The 26,619-nt window shown below is 39.3% G+C and overlaps 3 protein-coding genes across 3 annotated transcripts; 2 read left to right on the top strand and 1 right to left on the bottom strand.

The window, feature by feature from the left end:
* Window positions 1–2,503: 2,503 nt before the first annotated feature.
* On the bottom strand, window positions 2,504–16,051 carry LOC134662408 (T-complex protein 1 subunit beta). Its single transcript, XM_063518623.1, has 10 exons — window positions 15,939–16,051; window positions 15,608–15,781; window positions 15,296–15,431; window positions 14,392–14,611; window positions 13,834–13,972; window positions 12,708–12,916; window positions 10,812–10,986; window positions 6,710–6,887; window positions 4,477–4,680; window positions 2,504–2,677 (listed from the first exon to the last, which is right to left on the bottom strand). Exons 1-10 carry the CDS (start codon window positions 15,939–15,941, stop codon window positions 2,505–2,507), a joined length of 1,611 nt encoding a protein of 536 aa, XP_063374693.1. The 5' UTR covers window positions 15,942–16,051; the 3' UTR covers window position 2,504.
* A 414-nt stretch (window positions 16,052–16,465) lies between these two features.
* LOC134662388 (synaptobrevin-1-like) lies at window positions 16,466–17,072 on the top strand. The gene has a single exon (XM_063518599.1). The coding sequence runs from the start codon at window positions 16,567–16,569 to the stop codon at window positions 16,939–16,941; it is 375 nt and encodes a 124-aa protein (XP_063374669.1). The 5' UTR covers window positions 16,466–16,566; the 3' UTR covers window positions 16,942–17,072.
* A 7,618-nt stretch (window positions 17,073–24,690) lies between these two features.
* LOC134662647 (vesicle-associated membrane protein 2-like) lies at window positions 24,691–25,005 on the top strand. The gene has a single exon (XM_063518919.1). The coding sequence runs from the start codon at window positions 24,691–24,693 to the stop codon at window positions 25,003–25,005; it is 315 nt and encodes a 104-aa protein (XP_063374989.1).
* Window positions 25,006–26,619: the final 1,614 nt, after the last annotated feature.

Below are 26,619 nucleotides of genomic sequence, written 5' to 3'. Positions count from 1 at the left end.
ATAAGGTCTCTTACCGGTAAATTTGTAATACTTTTATGAACTCTACACACTGCGCTGAAAATAAATAATAGTCTGACTCTGAGGATCCCCGTTTCATTATATAGCAAGTCGGTAGGAAATCTAAAAGGTTTTCTTAGCATGACTTTTATGACAGCACGTTGCGCACGCTCTAGTTCTAGGAGTGGCTGTACTTCAAAGAAATCGGAAAGAAATCGGTAACGTAATGATAAAAATAAAATCACACATCACATAGTATTAAATATGTATTCATACATCATTAAATCAAGGCATCTGCGGCCAGAAAATTAAAACAATAACGTTAGTGCAACATTGTTTTAGAGTCTTACGAATAGTTCCGCTAGCAAAGCTAAGAGGACATTTAGTAAAATAAAATATGTGACCTTATGGTCGACACAAAAATATAGAGTCGCACAATTTAATCTCACGACATATTTAGGTCTAAGTTGGATCCATTTCTCAAACTTAATTAATACCTGACACTGACGATTACGTACCTACATTTCGTGGTCGGTAAGCAACGACGGTACATAGCGTCAAAGTTTACTTGTTAGAATGTACGGCGAATTGTCAATGTAAGGCGACAATTGTCAGCTGAAACAAGGGTCAGAGGTTCTTTCATACATAACTAAATCGTTAATTCATTAAATAATCGTGAAATAAAACAGTAAACTTTGACAATACTGGCATCAGCAATAACCAAGCTTATTAAGTGTAAGTAAAATAACGTAGGGACATACTCAGATATATCTTAAAAATCGACATCCATACTTTGTTCATATTGCGTATCGTCCGTCAACTGCATTCACGGTGAACGCATGCACCCTAACAAAGTTATAAACGTAGTGAAATGCTTTGTACCGCATCATTCGGTAAATATTTATGTATGTATGTTACTAGTGTGAAGTTTTCAAAAAATAAATTCAACTGGGAGGCATAATAAAAATAAAACATTAAAGCTTTAAGACATACAAGTGTGACTAATGCAATATCACGGAGAAGGGAACTTTACAAAAACATTTCGTCCATGTAACTAAAAAATAGATGTCGTATATCGCTCACTTCACACCAGTTCACCGATACAGTATTATTACCTGGGGAACTCTGATAGACGGTTTTATTCATTTGATTCCACATTATCTTTCTTAGTTTTTTTTTAACATAACGTTAATATAGAGAATCGAATGACTAGAACCATTTCTCGTGAGCTTCAGATAATATAGGTCTAATCGGACGGTTCACAAGCTGTAGGGGTCGACTACGGCGCGGTTGCACGACTTGCACGTTTGCTTCGTGCGTTCAGTTTGTATTATATTTAATGATTTTACAGTACATATGGGGCTACTTTTCCGCACTAGTGCGTAAAAGTTTGCTTCGTGCGTATGTCGAAACTTTAAAGTGCCATATGTACTGTAAAACGTTGTTCGATACACGTGCGAATAGGTAATTCGCAACGTGTCGATTTAAAACACTCCCTTCGGTCGTGTTTTAATTTATCGCCACTCGTTACGAATTTCCTCTTTTTCGCACTTGTATCGAAAATAACTATTATCTTTTCGTCAAGTTATATTATATTTTGTATGTATGATGGAATTAATGACATCTTATGACAAACGACACATAGGTAGGGTGTGACAACGCTCTACGAAGCCGAAATTAGTCGAGTTGTAATATTTATCGCCGTACTTGCGAACGCCACTTCGATTTTAGTGTTTAACCGCGCGTGGGATTCGTATAGCCTTTTTGTGCTTTTGAATTTAGAACGGTGAACCGTCTCAGTTAGTTGTCCGCCTTGTGAGTAAGGGCTGAATTAGACGGCGCGCGAACTCGCATGCGATTTTAGTTACACTGCGGACTCTTGGTTACGTCCAATTCAACCGACCCATCAAAACCCGCAATGTAATGAAAATCGCATGCGAGTTCTCGCGTCTAAATGAGCCCTAATGGTAGTGGTAGTAGAGTAGAGTAGTATGGCCATAGAGAAATATAGTAAGACAAGAGTGCTCACTCCATACATCAGTTCAGACTATTAATTTCAGTGTCTACATCTAGCATCGAGTAGCGGAACTATCAGTACTGCTACTTGACAATAGATGTAGCACCGACCGGAAAGTCTTATCTCAACAGCATAAGCCCGGCAGCACTGTGGTAGACACATTGAGAAGTAGATGATGGGTGTCAATGTGCCTACCACGGTTGCTGTAATATTTTTTTTATATTTTAATGTTATATGTTTTAAATATAAATGTTTGTGTTTGTTTGTTTAATGATAATATTTGAATTTTGTACATATGAGTCACCGCTACTTGAAATAAATGAATTTTAATTTTAATTTTTTTTATTTTTATAAGACTTTCCGGTCGGTGCTACATCTATTGACAAGTAGCAGTACTGATAGTTCCGCTACTCGATGCTAATAGTCTTTTTGGTGCTAAAACTGATGTATGGAGTGAGCACTCTATGTATTTTTTTCTCTATGGTATGGCCTAGCAGGGGCGGTGGTCGGGCTGGCGACGGCGCGGCGCGGCCTTGAGGATGTTGTCGACGCGCAGGATCATCTCGGCCGCCTCGGCCGCGGACTCTAGCACCTGCCGCTTCACCACGTACGACTCCGTCACGCCCAGCTGTTTCATGTCGCCAACCACGCCGTTGTTCATGTCTGTGGGGAGACGTTACAATTAAGTTTTTTTTATGACACTATGAATGAATTCTGTTCATAATGGTAAATTCCGCTGTACATAAACTAAGCGAACGAGTAACATAAAATAATAGTCCAAAAATACATTAGCAATTTTTTTTCTGCTGCATATTGGTGATCATTTTATCAAACGTAATATTTTTTTTATCGCTGTCATAATTTTAAGAATTTTAAATAAATAAATGAAAAAAAAAATAGTTTTAATTTTTAATGACATTTTGTTAAATACGAGTAAGTAAATAAATAAAAATTATGGGACAATCTTACACAAATCGACCTAGTCCCACGGTAAGCTCAATAAGGCTTGTCTTGTGGGTCCTAGACGACGATATTATATAATATATAGATACATATAAGTATGTACTTAAATACATAGAAAACATCCATAACTAAGGAACAAATATTTGTGATGAACACACAAATAAATGCCCTTACCGGGATTCGAACCCGGGACCTCCAGCTTCGTAGGCAGGGTCACTACCGACTAGGCTACGGAGGCAAGTAAAAGAAGGAAGCGAAGGGAAGTAAGCATTCCTCAAAACAGTTTGTCAACATATTTTTGGGCAACCCTGCAGGCAATGGAGCGAGCGGAACACTGCACATCAGGTTTCGCCCGACTTTCAGTAGTGTGTGTGTCTGTGTGTGTGTGTCTGTGTGTGTGTGTGTGTGTGTGTGTGTGTGTGTGTGTGTGTGTGTGTGTGCCTGGGTGTGTGTGTGTGTGTGTGTGTGTGTGTGCCTGTGTGTGCACTGACCTAGGCCGGCGGTGGAGTCGCCCTGCGCGTGCGCGGCGCGCAGCCTTGCGATGAGGTCGGCGCTGTCGTAGCCGGCGTTGTCGGCGACGGCGGCGGGCAGGCGGCGCAGCGCCACGGCGAAGGCCTCGGCCGCGGCGGCCTTGTGTGTGTGTGTGTGTGTCTGTGTGTGTGCGCACTGACCTAGGCCGGCGGTGGAGTCGCCCTGCGCGTGCGCGGCGCGCAGCCTTGCGATGAGGTCGGCGCTGTCGTAGCCGGCGTTGTCGGCGACGGCGGCGGGCAGGCGGCGCAGCGCCACGGCGAAGGCCTCGGCCGCGGCGGCCTTGTGTGTGTGTGTGTGTGTGTCTGTGTGTGTGCGCACTGACCTAGGCCGGCGGTGGAGTCGCCCTGCGCGTGCGCGGCGCGCAGCCTTGCGATGAGGTCGGCGCTGTCGTAGCCGGCGTTGTCGGCGACGGCGGCGGGCAGGCGGCGCAGCGCCACGGCGAAGGCCTCGGCCGCGGCGGCCTTGTGTGTGTGTGTGTGTGTGTGTGTGTGTGTGTGTGTGTGTGTGTGTGTGTGTGTCTGTGTGTGTGCGCACTGACCTAGGCCGGCGGTGGAGTCGCCCTGCGCGTGCGCGGCGCGCAGCCTTGCGATGAGGTCGGCGCTGTCGTAGCCGGCGTTGTCGGCGACGGCGGCGGGCAGGCGGCGCAGCGCCACGGCGAAGGCCTCGGCCGCGGCGGCCTTGTGTGTGTGTGTGTGTGTGTGTGTGTGTGTGTGTGTGTGTGTGTGTGTGTCTGTGTGTGTGCGCACTGACCTAGGCCGGCGGTGGAGTCGCCCTGCGCGTGCGCGGCGCGCAGCCTTGCGATGAGGTCGGCGCTGTCGTAGCCGGCGTTGTCGGCGACGGCGGCGGGCAGGCGGCGCAGCGCCACGGCGAAGGCCTCGGCCGCGGCGGCCTTGTGTGTGTGTGTGTGTGTGTGTGTGTGTGTGTGTGTGTGTGTGTGTGTGTGTGTGTCTGTGTGTGTGCGCACTGACCTAGGCCGGCGGTGGAGTCGCCCTGCGCGTGCGCGGCGCGCAGCCTTGCGATGAGGTCGGCGCTGTCGTAGCCGGCGTTGTCGGCGACGGCGGCGGGCAGGCGGCGCAGCGCCACGGCGAAGGCCTCGGCCGCGGCGGCCTCCTTGCCCGGCGTGAGCGCAGCCGCACGGGACACCGCCTCCGCCATCAGCATCTCGCTCGCGCCTGTAACACTCGTCAAATTTGACCACAATAATATACAAACCAGGGATCGGATACCGGTATTTGTTGTATGGGAACGGAAACGGTATTTTTTCGTTCTTTGCTAATTACTTCATTTCTAATTGGGCAATCTAATAATACGAAGTCGTTACCTAAACACACAACTGAGTCCTACATTTCGAGTATAAAATAATTCCAAAAATATGGTTATTTCGATGTTTTTGCAAAAAACCGGTTCCGATCCCTGATACAAACGTTTATATCTACTCCACTACGGATATGCGGTTCTTGTCTATATGATAGCGTGATAGTGACAGTGTCCGTCACATCTATTATCTGTGGTATTACGATTCCATAAAGCTTTGGATTCCTCCGAAAACGGTGCCGTCATATTACGGCCGCTATATAGCGTTGACTGACGTCACTAGAACGTTGTCTATGTAAACAAGATGGCGCGGTTTCCTAGACGGCGTTACGTTACGTTGATTGTCAACGTAACGTAAGATGACGGCCGTCATGACGGTGTCGATAGTTTCGTGAACGTTTTATTAGATAGCGGTGACGCCATTTTGAATAAATGACACGAGATTTGAATAAATGATTCCGTACTACGATTATTTTCCTCTTCTGATGATATTTCATCCTCCAAGTAAATTATAGATGATCAAGCAAATCTTGTCAGTAGGAAAAGGCGCGAAATTCAAATTTTCTATGGGACGTTATCCCATCGCGCCTACATTTTTCAAATTTGCCGCTTTGACCTTGGTGGATGACGGTGTGTTATGACGCCGTGGTACTTTCCACATGTCGCCACCGTAAAGACGGCCGTCTTTTGCGGCCGCTATATGACGGCCGTCATATTACGGCACCGTTTTCGGAGGAATCCAAAGCTTAACCATTAAATATCGGGTATCTTTCAAGATTTTCACAGGTCACAACTTATGCCACGGGTTTTTTTTTATTGTAAAAGATGAATACGACGTGTATTCCGCCATCATTGAAACAATATTATTGCGCTGTCTTAAAAAACCATGTCATGTGTGGTCTTATTATGAAACGAGCGAAGCGAGAAACGAGATAGAGTGCTTAAACCACACTCATGTTTTATAACGAGAGATCGTTATGTATCCGTTTCATAAAGTACTTGCAATAGAATTGGGGTTGCCAGATGGTCGGGAATCGGCGGGATTCTCCCGATTTTTAGCATGTGTTCCCGATTCCCGACAAAGTGAAAATTGTCCCGAAAAACAGTCTCACGTTATAAAATAATAATTTCAAGTTCCGAATTGTCGTTGAGCGAGCAAGCGACCCGCGTCGAGCCCTACAGCGCGCGCGCGAGGCGCGCGTGTCGAAATTGGACAGAGCAGCTGACGTAGTGCCAATAATGTAAAATATCGTTGTTTTTAATACAATTAATTCAATTTGAATGGTTTTTTTTCCCGACTTAAGGCCCAAAATCCCGAAAAATTTATATGTCGCAGACCGTTTGTTATGACGGCTGCGTCTGATGGAATGTCAAGCAATGTCAATTATTCAGATTATCTATGCTTGAGTGTGTTTGACTGCGATACGGTGTCGTTAGTTTCAATGACTCGAACAGCTGTCATGGTTGTATTATTGTATCTGCCTGATTAGATGACAGTTTGGAAAAGGAGCAGGGATTTTGAGAGAAACCGTCAATCATAAGAAAATCAGAAAATGTATCGCAGTCAACTACACTGCATTCCAGTTATATTTATTTAATTAAAGAGGTTTGTCATTACTAATAGTGTTTATTACTAATTCACATAATGGCCGATAACCCGGCAACATATATTTTTTCCCGATAATAGCGCCTTTCGATCTGGCAACCCTAAATAGGGTAGAGACTGACCTCCATCTACTAAAAGACAGTCAAACATATCAACCAATATACAAATACATTAAAAACACAGTGTTAAAACTTTAATAGTAGTGCAGTGTAATTAAAATAAAGACTTGGCTTAAAGGTCTCGTAACCAGGCCATAAAATCCAAAAAAAAAAAAAACTGACCTCCGCCGTAGATGACCTTGGGCTCGCGCACGGTGGCGGCGAGCACGCAGAGCGCGTCGTGCAGCGAGCGCTCGGCCTCGTCGATGACCTGCTGCGTGGCGCCGCGGATCACCACCGTGCACGCCGCGCCCAGCTCCACGCCGGAGAAACGGATCAGGCACTCGTCGCCGATCAACACCTGGAATAACGACTTTTTTTTATTAATGATGAACTGATCGGCGATTGGCTCTAGACACACCTGATGGAAAGTGAAGACAGAGCCTAAGATGGAGCTCACCGGTTCAGTAATAGCCTATTCACTCTAGCTTTAAAGAGACCGAGGTCATATTTCTCAGGGAATACGGATGACGGGAGCGCATTCCATTCCTTAGCCGTCCTTACCAAAAAAGACGAGGCAAATCGTTTTGTGCGGACAAATGGGATGTTAACCACGAACGGGTGCATTCGCTTGCACGTTTGGATTAATTGGATTGCAATTTTGAAATGAAAAGAGATAGTGCCGTGACCGCTTCTCGTCCGACAGTAGGGCCCATTTTCCCGTCTAGATATCGATACCCTAGTTCACAATCGTACTAATTACGTCACGGGTCAACACCTGGAATAACGACATTTGGATTGCAATTTTAAAATGAAAAGGGATAGTCACGTGACCGTTTCTCGTCCAAGAGTCGTGCCCATTATCCTGTCTGGATATCGATACCCTAGTTTACAATCGTACTAATTACGTCACGGGTCAACACCTGGAATAACGACATTTGGATTGCAATTTTAAAATGAAAAGGGATAGTCACGTGACCGCTTCTCGTCCAAGAGTCCTGCCCATTTTACTGTCTGGATATCGATACACTTGTTTACAATCGTACTAATTACGTCACCGATCAACACCTGGAATAACGACATTTGGATTGCAATTTTAAAATGTAAAGGGATAGTCACGTGACCCGCTTCTCGTCCAAGAGTCGTGCCCATTATCCTGTCTGGATATCGATACCCTAGTTTACAATCGTACTAATTACGTCACCGATCAATAGTGATGGGTAGGACATCAATTTAAAATGAGTTTGTATGAGTACCTCATTTTCTAAAATGAGGTGTTACAATGTCTTACTTCAAATGAGGTGAGGTACTAGCATATTTTCAGCGTCGACTATTCCATTAATTCCAACGGCGACAAAAATATTTAATGTATATACATATTTATGTATTCATCACTTCCTTTATAAATAAATATTTATTTGTACTTTGTACTTTGTATTTTTTTGTTACTATTTAGTAACATTTAATTGGAGTGCAATTCTGGAGGTTAAGAATAGAACTTTTAGGAGAAAGATAATTTTAGAATCAAGTAAAATGAATAGAGGAGTGAAGTAAGACATTTTTGCGGTACGAAGTACTGCGACAAATTAACAAAATGAATGGTACAAATGAGGTGCCTCACGAGTAAGCGACTCAACACTACCGATCAACACCTGGAATAACGACATTTAGATTGCAATTTTAAAATGTAAAGGGATAGTCACGTGACCCGCTTCTCGTCCAAGAGTCCTGCCCATTTTACTGTCTGGATATCGATACCCTAGTTTACAATCGTACTAATTACGTCACCGATCAACACCTGGAATAACGACATTTGGATTGCAATTTTAAAATGAAAAGGGATAGTCACGTGACCGCTTCTCGTCCAAGAGTAGTGTCCATTATCCTGTCTGGATATCGATACCCTAGTTTACAATCGTACTAATTACGTCACGGGTCAACACCTGGAATAACGACATTTGGATTGCAATTTTAAAATGTAAAGGGATAGTCACGTGACCCGCTTCTCGTCCAAGAGTCCTGCCCATTTTACTGTCTGGATATCGATACACTTGTTTACAATCGTACTAATTACGTCACCGATCAACACCTGGAATAACGACATTCGGATTGCAATTTTAGAATGAAAAGGGATAGTCACGTGACCCGCTTCTCGTCCAAGAGTCCTGCCCATTTTACTGTCTGGATATCGATACCCTAGTTTACAATCGTACTAATTACGTCACGGGTCAACACCTGGAATAACGACATTCGGATTGCAATAAAATTTTAGAATGAAAAGGGATAGTCACGTGACCGCTTCTCGTCCAAGAGTCGTGCCCATTCTTGTTAAACAGACTCTGGCGCAGTGGTTGGCACGTGTTGAAGATCTTGTGATTAAATAAAACTGATGTCTTCTGAATATCGCGTTGTTTTATTTTAATAATCGACGATGAAAAATTGATTTAAAAACTTGTATAAGTAAAATTGTATAGGTAAAATAAAATAAAATAGGGACGACACAAATTGGGCAGCTAGTGGGCGGAAGCCGTGTTTGAAAGAGACCTTTGACTTGTCGCTGGTGGAGAATAGACAACTAGAATATATTTTTAACAATTCTCCTGTCTGGATATCGATACCCTAGTTTACAATCGTACTAATTACTAGCCTCGCCGGTAACACTCCAGCATGGAACCACAGAATAAATAATAGTACTAGGTACAGAAGGTTCACTCTCTAACAAAACGCGTCTATTACGACAGACATGACCGCTAGGTGGTGCAAACGCGAGCAGGCGTGCGTTCCGTAGCGGTGCGCGACAACTACTATGGTTAGACACCAAAATTGGTGTGGGCCGCATGTACTTCTAGCGACGACGTAATCACGCGAGTGAGCCACGCCTGATGGAACTCAGCTAGGCTCGACGACTATCGGAGTGACACTATAGCCCTTGCTACACGGTCGCCGACAAGCCTTCTAACCGTCTGACCTTGGTCTGTCCTTGATCAGTTTTGGTCAAATTTTGTTGGAAACAACTGTCTACACGGTCCGTCCAGACCAAGGCCACGCGGTCTGAGGGGCTTGTCGGCGACCGTGTAGCAAGGGCTTTTCCGGTACGCGGCGGTACTGGGTCGATAAGACTGAATGTGTCGATGTGGTTGCGAGGTTCAACAAATTGTTAAGCAGATTGTGGATTTGGTCATATTACTATTAGTCCAAATTAACGCTATAATTGTGCTATTCCTAAATCTGATAATTATTTGCACGCATTTCCTTAATCTGACAGTTACAATGTAAAAATTAGGCGTCAAACTTGTGTTCGTCAGATTAAGAAAATGCCTACAAATAAGTGTTATATTAAGTTATAGAAAAAATATAGCATTAACGTGGACAAAAACGACCAAACCGACAAACCGCTGAACGATTTTTTAACCCTCCACCAACCTCCCGTTCTTAAAAAAAAATGTAGATGCTTTCCGGCTCGCTGGAAAAAAAACTTTATATAACTTTTTTTTTCTTCTTATCATCTAATATTTCGATTCCAATAGGTCTGTACGACGCTCGAGTAAGTACACATTTAGCATCGTCGGCTCCCCAACTATACAGGGTGTCCCAAGAAGTAGTGATATACTGAAGCTGGGAGGTAGAGGACCTAGAGGGCTATCTGAATCACCCCCATGTATGTTCCGCGATTTTTCGTATTTTCGGAGTTATGATTTTTTTTAAGTTTTCACCTATCGCCGAGTACGATGAGATTTTTATTTATGGTGACGTGAATTATTGCGGTAGATGCTTGATTTTTTTTGTGTGCTAAGCTGATAGATAGGCCAATTCAGTATGGTAACATTTACTATCGTTAGATCTTTGAATGGAATAAAAAAAAAATTAATGCCAAGAAAGATAAAATTACCCAGTATGTTTTATTTTTTTAAGCGCCCTTGAAGTTGTGAACATACTGGGTAATTTTATCTTTCTTGGCATTAAATTTTTTTTTAAATTCCATTCAAAGATCTAACGATAGTAAATGTTACCATACTGAATTGGCCTATCTATCAGCTTAGCACACAAAAAAAATCAAGCATCTACCGCAATAATTCACGTCACCATAAATAAAAATCTCATCGTACTCGGCGATAGGTGAAAACTTAAAAAAAATCATAACTCCGAAAATACGAAAAATCGCGGAACATACATGGGGGTGATTCAGATAGCCCTCTAGGTCCTCTACCTCCCAGCTTCAGTATATCACTACTTCTTGGGACACCCTGTATGTAGAGAGAGTAGAAAGGCGTGGTGTGACACGGACCTGCTCGATAATTTTGCAGTGTCCCAGTTTGACTTTGTCGGGCGAGTCGAAGGTGGAGACGATTTCGCCGCCCGTGACGAGCGCCAGCCGCTCGATGCCGTCGAAGTCCGCGTGCTCTATGGCCATCACGCCCGCGTCCGCAAACAACTGCTCCGGGTAGTTGTAGATCAGTTGTCTGAAAACAAAATTACTCTTAGGGCCCATTTATAGTTCGTTTTTTTAGGGTTCCGTAGCCAAATGGCAAAAAACGGAACCCTTATAGATTCGTCATGTCTGTCTGTCTGTCTGTCCGTCTGTCCGTGTATGTCACAGTCACTTTTCTCCGAAACTATAAGAACTTGGTAACTAGATAAGTAAGTAAGTAAGTAAGATAAGTAAGATAAGTAGGTAAGTAGATGTATTCTGTGAACCGCATTAAGATTTTCATACAAAAATAGAAAAAAAACAATTAATTTTTGGGGTTCCCCATACTTCGAACTGAAACTCAAAATTTTTTTTTTCATCAAACCCATACGTGTGGGGTATCTATGGATAGGTCTTCAAAAATGATATTGAGGTTCCTAATATCATTTTTTACCTAAACTGAATAGTTTGCGCGAGAGACACTTCCAAAGTGGTAAAATGTGTGTCCCCTCCCCCCTAACTTCTAAAATAAGAGAATGATAAAACTAAAAAAAATATATGATGTACATTACCATGTAAACTTCCACCGAAAATTGGTTTGAACGAGATCTAGTAAGTAGTTTTTTTTAATACGTCATAAATCGCCTAAATACGGAACCCTTCATGGGCGAGTCCGACTCGCACTTGGCCGCTTTTTTTAGCATTAGAAAAAGACTACGCGATCTTGACGTGTCTTTTAATTGAAAAATGCTTTTTAAAAATCAGTAACTATTACTTATGAAAGCAAAATAATGTAAATAATCGTATATGATTCATAATTGTTACATATTTGCCGTGACTTATTTTTCAAAAGTGTTTTTCAATAAAAAGACACGTCAAGATCGCGTAGTCTTTTTCTAATGCTAAAAAAAACGAACTATAGACGGTGTGAGAACTCGCATGCGAGTTGATTACATTGCGGCATTTGATCGGTCGGCTGAATTGATGTCACCTCAATGGTCCGCAATGTAACTAAAATCGTATACGAATTCGAGCGCCGTCGAAATGAGCCCTTATTCTAACATAATAAAGAACGAAATACACAATCTGCCGAAAAAAATTAAACTATTATACATACAAATCCCTAACGTAACTCGAATAACGTAATGCGAAAGTAACTCGACGAAAGCCACTGAACCGATTTGAATGAAAGGTAGTTTTTATCAATCATCATCGATATCATCATAAGAAGCAGTCGAAGTCGCGGGCAGAAGCTAGTATGGAATAAAAAACGAGATAAACAATCACCGGAAAAAATGGCTACACAGAAATAGTAGTAGTGAACTCTGTATCGTACAAATAACATAATAAAAGAAACTTACAATCAGGAAAAAACTGAGTACAATGTCCCCATCAAGCACAGATTGCGTTTTTGTCGGTGAAATATTACGTTTATGTATATAGTTGCTATACAATCTTTTTTTGGGTAAAATGTGAGGAATTGAATGGTATCCTTACTTATTCCGTTTTTGTAAGTTAAAAAAAAACTTAAATTATGTCATGAAACTTTCAGGTGCTTTATTTTTGTATCATTTCCATATATTTTTTTTAATTTCCACAATATTGTGATTAATTGCTCATTTGCTATCTATTTTACTAGATTTTGTTATAAAATTCAACATGTGTCATCATCCCTATTTAGGTTAACAAAAAAAAGTCCATTCATAGTTAGTGATCAGCAATGCAGGCTTCGTTCGTTTTTAAATCCCATTCACACATACTTTTCTCACTTACCTGTTAATGAAGACATTGCACTTGTGTGCCAAGATCTTGTTAACTTTATCCTTCATTTTTTCCTTTTCGGCCACCTCCAGCTCTGCAATCTTGGCCATAGAGTCCACCTTGATGGTTGAACCAAACACCTTAATCTTGTCTGTGTCCATGGGAGTGTTGGCGATCAAAATGTTGGCGTTTTCAATGCGTTTTGGTTGATGCACTCCGACCTGTTTGGTCATACCATTAAATTTGACATGTTGACATGAATATATGATGGAATCAAATAAACCTTGGACTTTCACTCAGAAAATTATATTACAGCAAACTAGCCGAACGCGATCCGAGTAAGTGCAATGTTGTAAGTTTCAGTTTTTTAGCCAAAACCGATACTTAGACCTTCCTTCGTCCTCCTCGCGTTGTCCCGGCATTTTGGCCACGGCTCATGGGAGCCTGGGGTCCGCTTGGCAACTAATCCCAGGAATTGGCGTAGGCACTAGTTTTTACGAAAGCGACTGCCATCTGACCTTCCAACCCAGAGGGTAAACTAGGCCTTATTGGGATCAGTCCGGTTTCCTCACGATGTTTTCCTTCACCGAAAAGCGACTGGTAAATATCAAATGATATTTCGTACATAAGTTCCGAAAAACTCATTGGTACGAGCCGGAGTTTGAACCCGCGACCTCCGGATTGCAAGTCGCACGCTCTTACCGCTAGGCCACCAGCGCTTCAAAACCGAATCTTAGACCAAAACATGACTTTTATACCAATACCTGTTGCAGCCGTAATAAAGTTCTCTAAGCGCCACTTGCACCATCCCACTAACCCGGGGTTAACCCGTTAAACCGTTAACCGAGTGTCAAATTGTACTGGTAACCATGGTAACTCCAGGTTTAACCGGCTAACCCCGGGTTAGTGAATGGTGCAAGTGGCCCTAATAGGTGATTGGTCTGGCTAGTAAGGTAAGTTACTCGTTTCGAAATGTCTTTATGATGGTATGGTATGACTTTGGTAGTGATGAATCAATAGTCAAACCACCTGTTTTATATCTTTTTTTTTAAATAAAGCTTATATAATAAGTAAATATGTTATTATTCGTGTTGTGTATATTTAATGTTTCTTTCTGGTTAGTTAAAGCTTTGCATACCTTTTTGTTTAAAAGAAAGCCTTCATCCAGGAATGACTCTTCGAGGAGGCCTCCAGAGATTTTAATGATCTGTATGGCCTTCAGATTCCCTGAACCCTTCAAGCGGAGCACTGCATCCACGGCGAGTTTTGTAAAATGTCTGTAACGTGAGATAAAAAATTAAACCGAAATGAATGTTTTTTTTTTTCAATATTGGCCATATTAAATAATATTGATATTGCAGAGAATTTCTAACAGTTTGGGCTTAGGTCACATTGAAAATTCACCAGTAATGATGCACCACCCCATACTAAATTATTATTTATTTGTCTTTGTTTTTTTTTTTTGAAAAGTCATCCCAAGTAGAGTAAAAACGGGATTAAACAGTTTTAACGACTTTATGATTTTAAATTCAAGTTTCTTAAATTATAGGTATTTTTAATGCTATTGATGATATGATGATTCATCATTTTAAAGCAGTCAATCAAGACTTTTTGCAGTATCCTAATAGATTTCTGGTTAACAACACAATCAAGTAAATAAGGTTGATAAACCCTTTATAAAAGTTAGTCTACTTACTCTTTGTGATTAGAGAGAATCTTGGAGCTTAATGTGGTACGAGCAATATTTTCCAGGTCAGCACGGAGTGCCGCATCATTGAGGTTCTTCTGGTGGTCGAAGCTGGCTCCTGCAAGAGCTTTCTTGGCAGCGTCAACAGAAATGCGCCAGCCGGCAATAATTGTCTGAGGGTGCAGCTTCTGCTCAACCAGCTTTTCGGCCTCACGAAGCAGTTCAGCAGCTGCAATTATATTTTATCTATATTAGGTATCTCGATAGATGAGAGGGGCTACCGCGAAAACAGAAATTCGCAATTTGCGGGGATCTTTCTCTTTTACTCCAATGAAGGCATAATTAGAGTGAAAGAGAAAATTGCCCGCAATTTGCGAACTTCGATTTTCGCGGTTATAGCCCAGTTCTTTAACCAGTAACCTTACATGGAAACAAAGTCCTTTTTGTTTGCGGGTGAATAAACAAAAACAGTTTGAATAAAATGGCTTCCAAGTCCTGCCCTCAGCCAGAGGAAAATAGGAGCAAAGCTAGTTAGAAAAACTGCTGAAGCACATTCTACTAACATGCTTGTTAGATGACTCATTATTATAACTACCACTAAATTGCATTTTTAGTTTATTTCAATGTCATAAAATCGAAGCTTAAATAGTAACCCAGGAAAACATAACCGTGCCAACAAGTGATAAGAAAAAGATTGTTTTCTCATTGTCTCTTTGTATTAAATATTTTTAAGATAGGATGTGGCAAGTACACAGTGCAAATCTATATGCTCTCATACCCTTGATTAAGACAAAATTCTATAGCATTCGTGTAGTTTTTTGTTTCCTTTGGCCTATGACACATGACGTCACTTAGCGTCCGCGAACGTGTTAACAACTAAACATGTATTGTGTATACACATGCAATACTTTACCTAAGACAGTGACTGATGTTGTACCATCACCCACTTCATCATCTTGTACCTTTGCCATGTCTACCAAAATCTTTGCAGCTGGGTTATCAACCCCAATTGATTTCAAAATTGTGGCACCATCATTTGTGACTTCAACCTAAAAGAACAAATCATTTAAAAAATTATAAAAGCAATACAGGCGCTTCTGCAAACGGGAAATATTATGTTAATTTAACACATTTTAAAGTTTTAAAAATAAGGTTATGTTTACAACTTTCAAATTGAGAATGTAAATAAGAAAATTTTCAATAAACTATAGTAGAATTGAAATACCTGTCCAGAATTTCTACCCATAGAGACCAAAATTTTGTCCATCCCTTTAGGGCCCAGAGTACTCTTTACCAAATCGCCAATTGCAATAGCTCCGATGAAACTGGACATGCGAGCCACCTCAGCTTTCTCTTCTTCAGCTTCATTTTTCAATATTCTGATGGGGTTTAGGGAGACCTGAAAGGTATTTTAAAAGATTCAATTTCAAAGCATGACACACGTGCGAATAGCAGCGGTTACATCTTTATGGGATTTTTACTAATTTCCTGTGTTAAACCACTATAGGATTATTTCATGTTGAGTATGATTATTAAAAATTTATGAAATAACTTACCATTTTGAGATCTTTTGTAGAGTTAGGCTTAAAAACACAATAAACCACCGGCTCTGCACAATTCACTTTTGCTCGCTCGTGATTTTTGGTTTCAATTCATTCAATCAAGATCCGGCGATAACTGACTGAAAATTTAGAATGAATGAAATAGGACAGTGAATGAATGAAATAATGATAAATGCGATAAACGCCAGCTACACACGACAAGACTGCAAAACAAAAATTTAGAGTTCGTCTAGGCTAACTTTGTACTGTGTGTGGCGTGTTTCAAACAGCACACTAGTATGTACTAGCAGTCTAGCACCCAAAAGAAAAGGTTGAGTATAGTTTTCCTGTTGCTTACTGAATGACAAATTGGTTTGACCAACTATAAAACTGCATAGCATTTGTTGCAACGTCTGTAGAAGCCTTAAATTAAAAAATGTCTCGAGTATTTTTGGGTTGGTCACTCACGCACGTCACACACACCACACGTCACGTCATTATAATAATTATATTGCTTCCATTCCGTTGTTGGTCTATCTATCCTACGCCATATTTTTTTCTTTGTATTGTATGTAATTAGAAACCAACTAGAACCATTTGATATTATTTGTTTTTTACATAGTAAGTTCTGTGTATCGTAAAAATGGAAGACCAAGGCGGCAGTTCTGCTCCCAGAGTAAGTGACAAGAAGTTGGCGCAGACACAGGCTAAAGTTGATGAAGTTGTCGGCATTATGCGTGTCAATGTCGAGAAAGTTTTGGAGAGGGATCAGAAGTTGTCCGAGCTGGATAATCGCGCTGATGCCCTGCAGCACGGAGCAGCGCAGTTCGAACAACAAGCTGGTAAACTTAAAAGGAAATATTGGTGGCAAAACTTGAAGATGATGTTGATAATTGGTGCTATTGGTGCAGTTCTACTTATCATTATAATAGTGTCGCTGACCGGTGGCTCTTCAGGAGGCAACACTAACAATGCGGCGCCAGTGACAGAAACTGCGGCTGCTGGTTCAGGGCGATAATCAACAAGAATCTAAACCATGAATGATCCAAGGATTAGCATGAAACTTAAATATTTCAGTCCAGGGCTTGACTGAATTCTGTAAGATCCTATATTTTTTAAATTACCTTTGGGCTTTATAAGAAACACTAAACAGTAATAAAAAGACTACATATTTGTATGTGCTTAACCTATATAATGATTGTTACTTGAAATGTTTAGATAATAAAATATGAATGTTAAAAGTAATGCAGCAGATGCTGTGATTTATCCAAGTGTTTCTGCCTGTAGGTTTAATTTTTATGGAAGAAGCGACAAAAAAAACAGTTATGGCAGTGGCGGATTCTTGGCCACTAGGCCCCAGGCACCATAGTAAGTACTGGCCACCCCTTTCTCGGCAACCATCATATACACTGCCGCCCTTAGTATCTGACTACCCTAGGCCGGGGCCTACTGGGCCTTGGGGCAAATGTGCCACTGGGTTTTCGTGTTTCAAATGAAGTTTTTAATGTTCCATTTTATCTCTTTATTGTTACCTAATTATAAACCCCTTAGCTTAAAATGCTAATGTAACAGGTAGGACAAGATATAAATTCTTGAAATATGGAATGTTAACTTGCTATATTGATTTGTTTTTGATTACAAGAATAAAAATATATTTTTATCATGTAAAACAAAAATAATGTATTCATATTACAAATGTATTTTGGATGTAAAATGGCTTTACAATATCTTTGTAATTGTTACATTAAGTTACATTGAATGGCCAATATTTTGTACAGATTTGTATTTGTAATAAGTAACTAGTATTAATCCAAAGTTGTTATGTATGGCATACAAAAAAATATAATGGGCCAAATAAGGAACTGATATTTATACAACTTAACATTTTACATGTTTTCCCTCAATTGCCTAGGAGTATAAAGGTTTAACTATCCAACTTATTGATAAAATTGCTTATTAGTGTTAGTACATAAAGTCTGGATGTAGCACAATTTGAATAAAATAACTAAAGCACAAAGTGTTTAAAAATACTAGGCTGATTCTACATATTCATTACTATTTATTACTGGGATTTACTGTAGTGGGTTGGGACCATGAAGAGAATAGTTTTTGTATTCACTTTTTGATATTTACAATGCATTTTCTGCTTGAGATTTATATGTTTTGGGATGGCGCCAACAACATTCTTAATAAAATATAGTGCCTAAAACCTGTTGGGTCATTCCATATATGGAAGGTGAGGAAATGCGACCTGGTCTGTTATCCATAGAAAACCGTTTTTGTATTCCTTCACTGCTTCCTGTTAAATAAATTACGTTGTAAAAAATGTTTTTACTGAGAATAGCAGAGGAGTGTCACAAGGTCTATCATGAAGGAAGTTAATTTAGTAAAGGTCTCATTTCCTTTCCTCTTAGCAATAAATGCTGATGTATTCCTATAGTAATTCTACCTAATTATAATATTGTATTTTATAACTGTTAAGATATAATAAATGTATGTATTCTTCAATTAAGAATGAATGTTCTTATTTTGTTCCTAAAAGTCAACTTGAATAAGGTAGGTATTGATAACATTTGTAAACTCACTGATGTGATAACATTGTCCTTAGTCATATTGTTGATTGATATCATCAACTTGTTCAATGTTTCAAGTAGGTACCTATTAAATGAACTTGAAATATTGAATACTTAATCACTACATAGTATAAAATAAAGTCGCTTCCCGCTGTCTGTCTGTCCCTATGTATGCTTAGATCTTTAAAGCTACGAAACGGATCTTGATGCGGATTTTTAAATATATAGAGTGATTTTATTATGTATAATTTGTAGTGTCCGACCGAAGGTTCGGTTTCGGTTTCGGTTTCGGCCAGTTTCGGCCAAAAAATCATGTTTCGGCCGTAGTTTCGGTTTCGGCCAAAAAACGGCCGAACCTTTCGGCCGGGCCGAAACATACGCAATGGTACTTAATTCTAACTATGTGACAAAGACCAAACGTTGTGGATCAAGTAGGACAACAATATTAATACATATACTGATTTATGTATACAGAAATTAATCGGTTTATTATTAAACACAATTTCACTAATGATGGGGCCACTGAACGGTCGACGCAGTCTTAGGAGGCTGTCAATACCTAAAACGCGCACTCTGTCTAATTGTATCGTAGTAAATGAGATAGCACTGTCGCATGTTACTGGGTCTGGGCAAGGGAATAATAAGAAAACTCATCATCTTCCTCGCGGTATCCCAGCATTTTGGCCACGGCTCATGGGAGCATGGGGTCCACTTCACAACTAATCCCAAGAATTGGCGTCGGCAATAGTTTTTACGAAAGCCATCAGACTGACCTTCCAATCCAGAGGGTAAACTAGGCTTTATCGGGCTAGTCCGGCTTCCTCAATGGTAAATATCAAATGATATTTCGTACATAAGTTCCGAAAAACTCATTGGTATACGAGCCGGGGTTTGTAGTGTTTGTACCTGCGACCTTTGGATTGAAAGTCTCACGCTCTTACTCACCGCTTGGCCACCAGCGCTTAAGGGAATAATAAGAAAACTATTGAAATAAAAATAAATGTGGATTATTTGTGTAATATTATTCGTTAGCGGTTTAGGTATAAGTAAATGTTTTGACAAATTGATTTTAATTTCAGACACATAAGTCAAGAAATAAAGACATTAGAACCGTTTAATGGTGATTTTAAGACCAATCTTTGCAATTATTTTCTATCGAGCCGATGTCGTTCAATCATGTATCGAGTGCGGCCACGGTCTTAAAATATAATAAATATTAACATAAATATTTTTATTGCTTTACTAAATCAAATAGTTTTTCTTAAAAGGGGCGGTTTTCATCGATTTTTGACAAGTTTTGAATCGTATCTCCTACTTTTGCACTAGATGGATTTTTATAAGACAAACGGCTATCGGTTCTTCAATCTTTATCTACATTATTGTCTACCGGATTTTGAAAGAAATTGATACTATTTTATGATTTTTTTAAACATTGTCTAAAAGAACACTTTTTTCGTATCTAGATTGCTGTGAAGGTTACTTATACGAAATCTACATATTTGGGTTCGTCTTTGACGTGTCGTACAACGTCGTTTTAATTTTAAACGAATTAACACAAAAGTTATGGCCAGAAAACCAGGTTTTTGGCCTTAAATTATTGTCCAACTTTGATGCCAAATATCTCGAAGACAATGAACTTTGAAGTAAATATGGAATACTACTTATATTGCTTAAAGCCGTTGCTGTTAATATGATAAGCTACAAAAAACATAAGAAAACCTGTGATTCAGATCGAAGGTCATTGGTGTGGCGGAGCCCCTTAAGTAACATCAATTTCAAAGACATTGGGTGCTGACAGCCCCTTAATATGAGTTTAAAAGCGGTGTTATGACATTTTTTCAACGATTTTAAGAAGTCTTCAAAAGTTTCGGTTTCGGTTTCGGTTTCGGCCGAAACTAGAACCAAAGCCGAATATTCGGTTTCGGTTTCGGTTTCGGCAAAAAAACATGTTTCGGTCGGACACTAATAATTTGTTAACCCGTGCGAAGCCGGGGCGGGTCGCTAGTAATTTATAAAGGTTTTACATTAATAATGTCTGTTTTAAAACCATTTTAAAACGTTCCAAAAATTAGAGCAATACAAGCCTCTCAAACTTGACTCTTGAGAGGCTCATGTATCAACATTTTATATAAGTGTAATGGGATTGGTTTAGGTGCAGTACCTACGGACTATGTAAAAGTGAGACTTATCACCAGTGAGATGAAAGGTGGGAACGGGACGTCGCTCTGCAAATGCCATTTGATATATTATATAATACTTGGTCAAGCAGATCTTGTCAGTAGAAAAAGGCGGCAAATTTGAAAAATGTAGGCGCGAAGGGATATCTTCCCATAGAAAATTTGAATTTCGCGCCTTTTTTTACTGACAAGATTTGCTTGATCAGAAGGCCTACCGCGAACCACGTTCGACGTGTTGCCTCCCTGTCACACTTACGTACGAAATTACAAGTGCGACAGAGATGCAACACGTGGTTCGCAGTAGCCCCTCAGCATACCCTGGCCGCACACGCACGATCTTTCATTCGATTTCCGTACGAAATAACAGGTGGGAACGGCACGTCGCTCTACAAATGCATAGCGCTGTCTCGCTTGCACATGGTAAAACGTAAAAGGTCTTTGGGTGGGCAGCACCCGTAAGTGAGAGCGCGAAAGAGATATCTCTTACGGCTTTTAAAGCCATAAAACACGGTAGCACCGCGACCTTCTTTGGTGCGCCACACCCATAAGTGAGAGCGAGAAAGAGATATCAGCGAAGTCGTGGTGCAGTGCGGTAGTGTGTTGAAATCATAAAAGCGCTCAATATGTAAAGCCCCCTCCAGACTATGTGCGTGAATCGCGGCTTCGCGCCGCGATTCGCGCATGAGTGTGAAGGGGGCTTAACCAACAAAGAGTACAGTAAGTATAATATAGTGCGTCAAGCAAATCTTGTCAGTAGCAATGTACTGCAAATTAAAGTAGGGTAACACTCAAAGAGCAGAATTGCGCTAAAAAAAGCAGCAATGTATATCGAACCAAAGAGTATTAAATCACTACGTTTTAAGAGTCGGCACTCTCGAACAAGCCTTAAACTGAATTAAGAACGTACATTGTGCCAACACACCAAATACATGTCAATAGTGCCAACACAAAAAAAACAACGCTAGGGCTCGACACTTCCGGTACCTACTGTTTATCGATATCGATAAATGTGCGATACGTGCTGTTGTACTGTACTACTGTAAAAGTAAATATTGAGAATCAGGTGGATTAATAAAATAAATGCAAAATATAAAAATAATTTTATTTTAATAAGATACAGATAGTTTTATATTTACGTAGGCATATTACAATACACTTATGAACGTAACTAAAGCTACAATCTACTTTTAGAGCACTCCTGCAAACACTGAGTCTTGCCTGTGAAGGCTGTGAACTCCAACTTCCCACAAAGAGAAAAAGCTGTCAGGCTTATTTACATTCACTTGTAGATATTCAGAGGTTGGAGTTTCATTCAGCCTTTGTATAGGTAAATATTCCAAATCCTCATTACCTGTTACCTTTACCCATAGTCGATATCTGAAATAAAGGGATTATCGATAAGTTGTTCGCACACTATTCGTGTCTTAGGTTACCTAGTTTTTTACAAGAAGAATCCATTCACAGAATGTTTTCGTTTTAATCAAGGATTGTAAACGATAAAAACTACTCCAAACTAATTAAATTAGTATCTGGTAACGAAAATATCGCACAAAAACATCAGTTTACCGACCTGTTCGAATCAAGGGGAAATCTTGCCAAAAATATATCTGAAGTAAGTTTCCTTACACGCCTGACCCCACAAGCTTCACATTTTCTTAAAGATTTGCCCCCCATTTAAATAGAAGCTAAAGTTATTTAGCCTAAACACAAAAATAAACACGTAACATAACCGCTTTCACGACAATTTAGAATGACGGTAGACGTTTTACCGATCATACCAACCTATAGAAAAGTAGGTATAATACGTCTATGTTTGAAAGCAAGTATGGTATGTGCTACCAAAATGCAACAGCAGTCATTTTAATTCGATAAGATTATTTACTATGCCTCAACGTTGGTAACAAGTACGTTCCTAAGTTATCATAGTATGGGGTGTCGATGGGCTGTATCGAACCAAAACGGTTTATTTTCCGCCCTTCATACGTCAGTTCGAGTGAATAATTTTAGTAATGTTTACCGTCAACGAGCACCTTAGCTTTGCTTGAGGTCATGCATAATCTTGGTATTTAATGGTAACAGCAGAAATTTCTCTTGAAATAGAAACGATTCAGAATGTAAACCAAAGAGTAAAGTAAGTATATAGGTAAAGAGAGCCCTCTTGAAGCATTTTATGGAAACTCATTTGAAAGAGCCATCTCTGATTCTCCGCCGATACTAAGTATGTTTGTGTGCGTGCACAACTACATATGCATCCATACGTGTACTTTCGTTCCACATAATATTAGGTCTACTCGGGCGGTTTACAAGTCCATTTTTTGTTTGGTTTCTTGTAACAAAAACCTTTAATTATTTACAAGAAATCAAACAAAAAATGTACTTGTAAACCGCCCAAGTAGACCTAACATTATGTGGAAAAGGTTAATGTTATCAATAATAGAATAAAGAAAAAAACAGAATATTAAATTCAATGTTTATTGCATACATGTTTTACATCACATTATCGCTAGGAAAGTACAATTTTAGGTAAACAATAGAAAACAAAGCGAGTGTGGTGAAAAAGCATTCACACACAAGAAAATACATGTTAATAAGAAAATATGATTAATTTACTACGCACAATACAAGCACATAGTCTAGGCATTGTAGCAGATTTATCGATAGTGGCGTGCCTTATCAAAAGTAGGTACTTATTAGATACCTACCACGAAATAAATTAACTCTAAAATAGCGTCCATATTGCACAAAATAACACAGAACTCAACGCACTTTCTGGAGGTTTTCACAACAGGGCATGGCAGGGCAGGGCAGGCATGTGTTTTCATTCGGGCTATAATCTAATTTCCTCCAGCACCATAACCAAACCATAACGAAGAAAATGGCTCAACCATCACTAAAATATTTTTAATTTACGCTCTTCCAGTGACAGCTAAAAAATTGCATGTCTTGGCCATATATCTAGTATTATATACTTAGATGAGCTATACGCGTGCGCCCGTGAGGGACAGAACATACGTGATGCGACCAAATTAAAAACACTTTTTGACGTTCCTGACAACCTACCAAACATAACCTACGTAATTTGGTCGGGTTATTTCAAAAGCGCTTTCTCTGCTACTCCATACTAAAAGTTCTATAAGTGCATCTCGTTCGGTCAACTGGCTCCTCGCCCATTTCATCTATATAATTATGATTGTACCTCTATGGTCTTGGCGGTTATGCAAGTGTTGCCAGCATAAACAAACAGCATAATTAAATCACATTTTAACAAAACTCTTATTTTTTCGCAAAATTAATTGAAAATTATAATAATTAAAAATATGAATTCGTACTTATTTTAATTTTAATATTAATGCCACCAAAATTATATGAATTTTATAGTGACATCTGGTGACGTAGTTTGTGTAATCGGAAGTCAACTTTACGCAATAGTATGTTGTTGGGGGCAAAATATAGAAATCGCCTGCATCTTTACTGACGTTAACTACATTCCTAGTGTCCCCCCCCATGTAAACTAAGACGATGGCTGTCATTCACGATCCACATTCCACAGATAACACACAGATGACACGCGATTTTGGAATTATTCCAACACAGTGTTGCTAGCCCGCGATTTTTCAAATTTACCGCCTTTTATTACTGACAAGATTTTGTTGATCCAGTATAAGTATAGTTGGTCAAACCAATTTATCAGTAAATAATAAATAAAACTATATTCATCCTTTTCTTTTGGGTGCTAGTATTAGTGTAAGACAAAGATACTCTCTGTCTATGTTTGAAATGAGACCATGAATCTATATAGAATGAGACAGTTGTTTTTACAAACTGCAACACCTGAGTCAATATCAGTTTGACGTTCGAAGTTTGACAAGTTGACAGTATGAGTCAATTTCACCAACTTGTTTTGAGTAGTATTACTTGAATACTGTACTTTCCTTAAATTAATTTTTGCCTTTAAAAGTTTACTTTTCCGCTATATTTTTACTTCTTAATCAACAACAAGAGCTATACAGTATCAAAATGAGTGATCATAACGGAGCTGCGCCTAGAGCGGGCGATAAGTTAGCGGAAACTCAACAACAAGTTGATCAAGTGGTCGACATTATGCGAGATAATATCGAGAGCGTTATGAACAGGGACGAAAAGTTATCCGAGCTGGACGATCGCGCTGATGCCCTGCAGAATGGAGCAGCACAGTTCCAACAGCAGGCGGGTAAGCTGAAGAAGAAATACTGGTGGAAAAACATGAAGATGATGATGATCATTGGTGGTATTGCTGCAATTATAATTATTATTATCATAATTTCGCTGACAGCTGGTGGTAATGGAAATTAGGTCCCAGTAAGGAATGTAAACCACACCTAATGAATATACACTAAGTCCTAAGAGATATAAGTAGAGATGCCACGAATATTCGGCAACTATTCGGTATTCGGCCACTGTTGCACCTACTTAAAAAGAAAAATTTCACAATGTAGGTACCTATATTTAGAATGTGCTCTTGGAAAGTTGTTAAATGCGAAGACCCTTTTTTGAGCATTAAAACATTGTATTTTTATCATGAGTCAATTTTGTTTGACTATTCATTAATGCTGTTCAACAAAAATATATCTTAGCTAACGTCATCTAACGTTAAGCTTTGTTACTGATCAGTTTTCATAATAATTGTGACTCAAAATGTTCGCATGTCATGCCGAATACCACACCGCCGCCGAATATTCGGTATTCGGCCAAAACCACCACTATTCGGGGCATCTCTAATCATAAGACTATAGATATTTAGTCCGTAATTTGAATAAATTATAAAAGTGTATATTTTCACTTGAATACTAAGAAAATCAATAAATTTAAGATATGTACACTCGATTGGTGCTAATGTTGAATAATTTAATAATTGTCATTTTTAATACCTATCCAAGGGAACATATATTTTAAAATAAAATAATAAGAAACATCAATGCTGAATTGTGTACTCTTGGTCTTTGTTATATAGGTACAAGGTGATTTTGAGCAAGGTTTCACAAATAATTTTTCATAATCCGAGCCACCAGCATGTGTATCCATGGGACACGGCACAAATTCAAACCCATCCAACATTTCTTTGGTCTCAATGACGGTGCAGCCATACCTAGCCCGTCTACCTCCACCCTGCACTAGCGCCATGTTTTTGTTGTTGCTTATTCTGTTTTTGTTTTTTTTTATAATCATACATTTTTGATAATTAAACGTGATTAAAATTAAAAAAAAAGGGTTTCACAAATGCTGCTTTTCTTTGTTCTAATTATATTTGAAACACTATTTAGAGTAGGTCACATCCTAGTCTTTTATAAACACAAGCTATTTTATTGGGAATATGATTATATTCCAAACACGTATTCTTAAGATAGAAAAACTGTAGTAATACTTGGCTCGGGATATATTTGGAGCAGCTTATAGCACTGAGAGAAGTTATTTATCAAATTTGGATGCATATTTACCTAAGCTTTGGTGTCCGCCAAGATGTTAAATTGTATGAAGCCGGACTCATTTACTATTACATATTTGCTATCTTAATTTTGCACAATTTTATAATTAACTGATTAGGTCAACATAATATTAACTATTTGCCATATACAGAGCTATTAAATGCTACTTAATTTTCCTTAAATTATTTTTTAAAGAATCTAATTCCTTAAATGCTTTGCTATTTCTGGGGTTTTGCTTCAGATAAATATGCATTAGCATTACGAATGCCAGGCTATCACAAACCTCTATATGTAACATTCTTACATAAGTATATTTTTGGATTTTTTGATGTGGAGTTACTCTTAGTGTACCTATTATACCTAGAAAAAAAAGTTGGAAATATAGTCTTGTATGTACTTATCTTAAGGGCTTATGTACGCTATACAATAAATTATTAACTTCTAATCACATTTACAGTATTACACATCACAAAATATATCAAAT

The sequence above is a fragment of the Cydia amplana genome, chromosome 3, assembly GCF_948474715.1.
Source record: "Cydia amplana chromosome 3, ilCydAmpl1.1, whole genome shotgun sequence".
Taxonomy (NCBI): Eukaryota; Metazoa; Arthropoda; class Insecta; order Lepidoptera; family Tortricidae; genus Cydia; species Cydia amplana.
The sequence above is the reverse complement of the archived record's forward strand: the minus strand, read 5'-3'. Positions and strand labels throughout refer to the sequence as shown.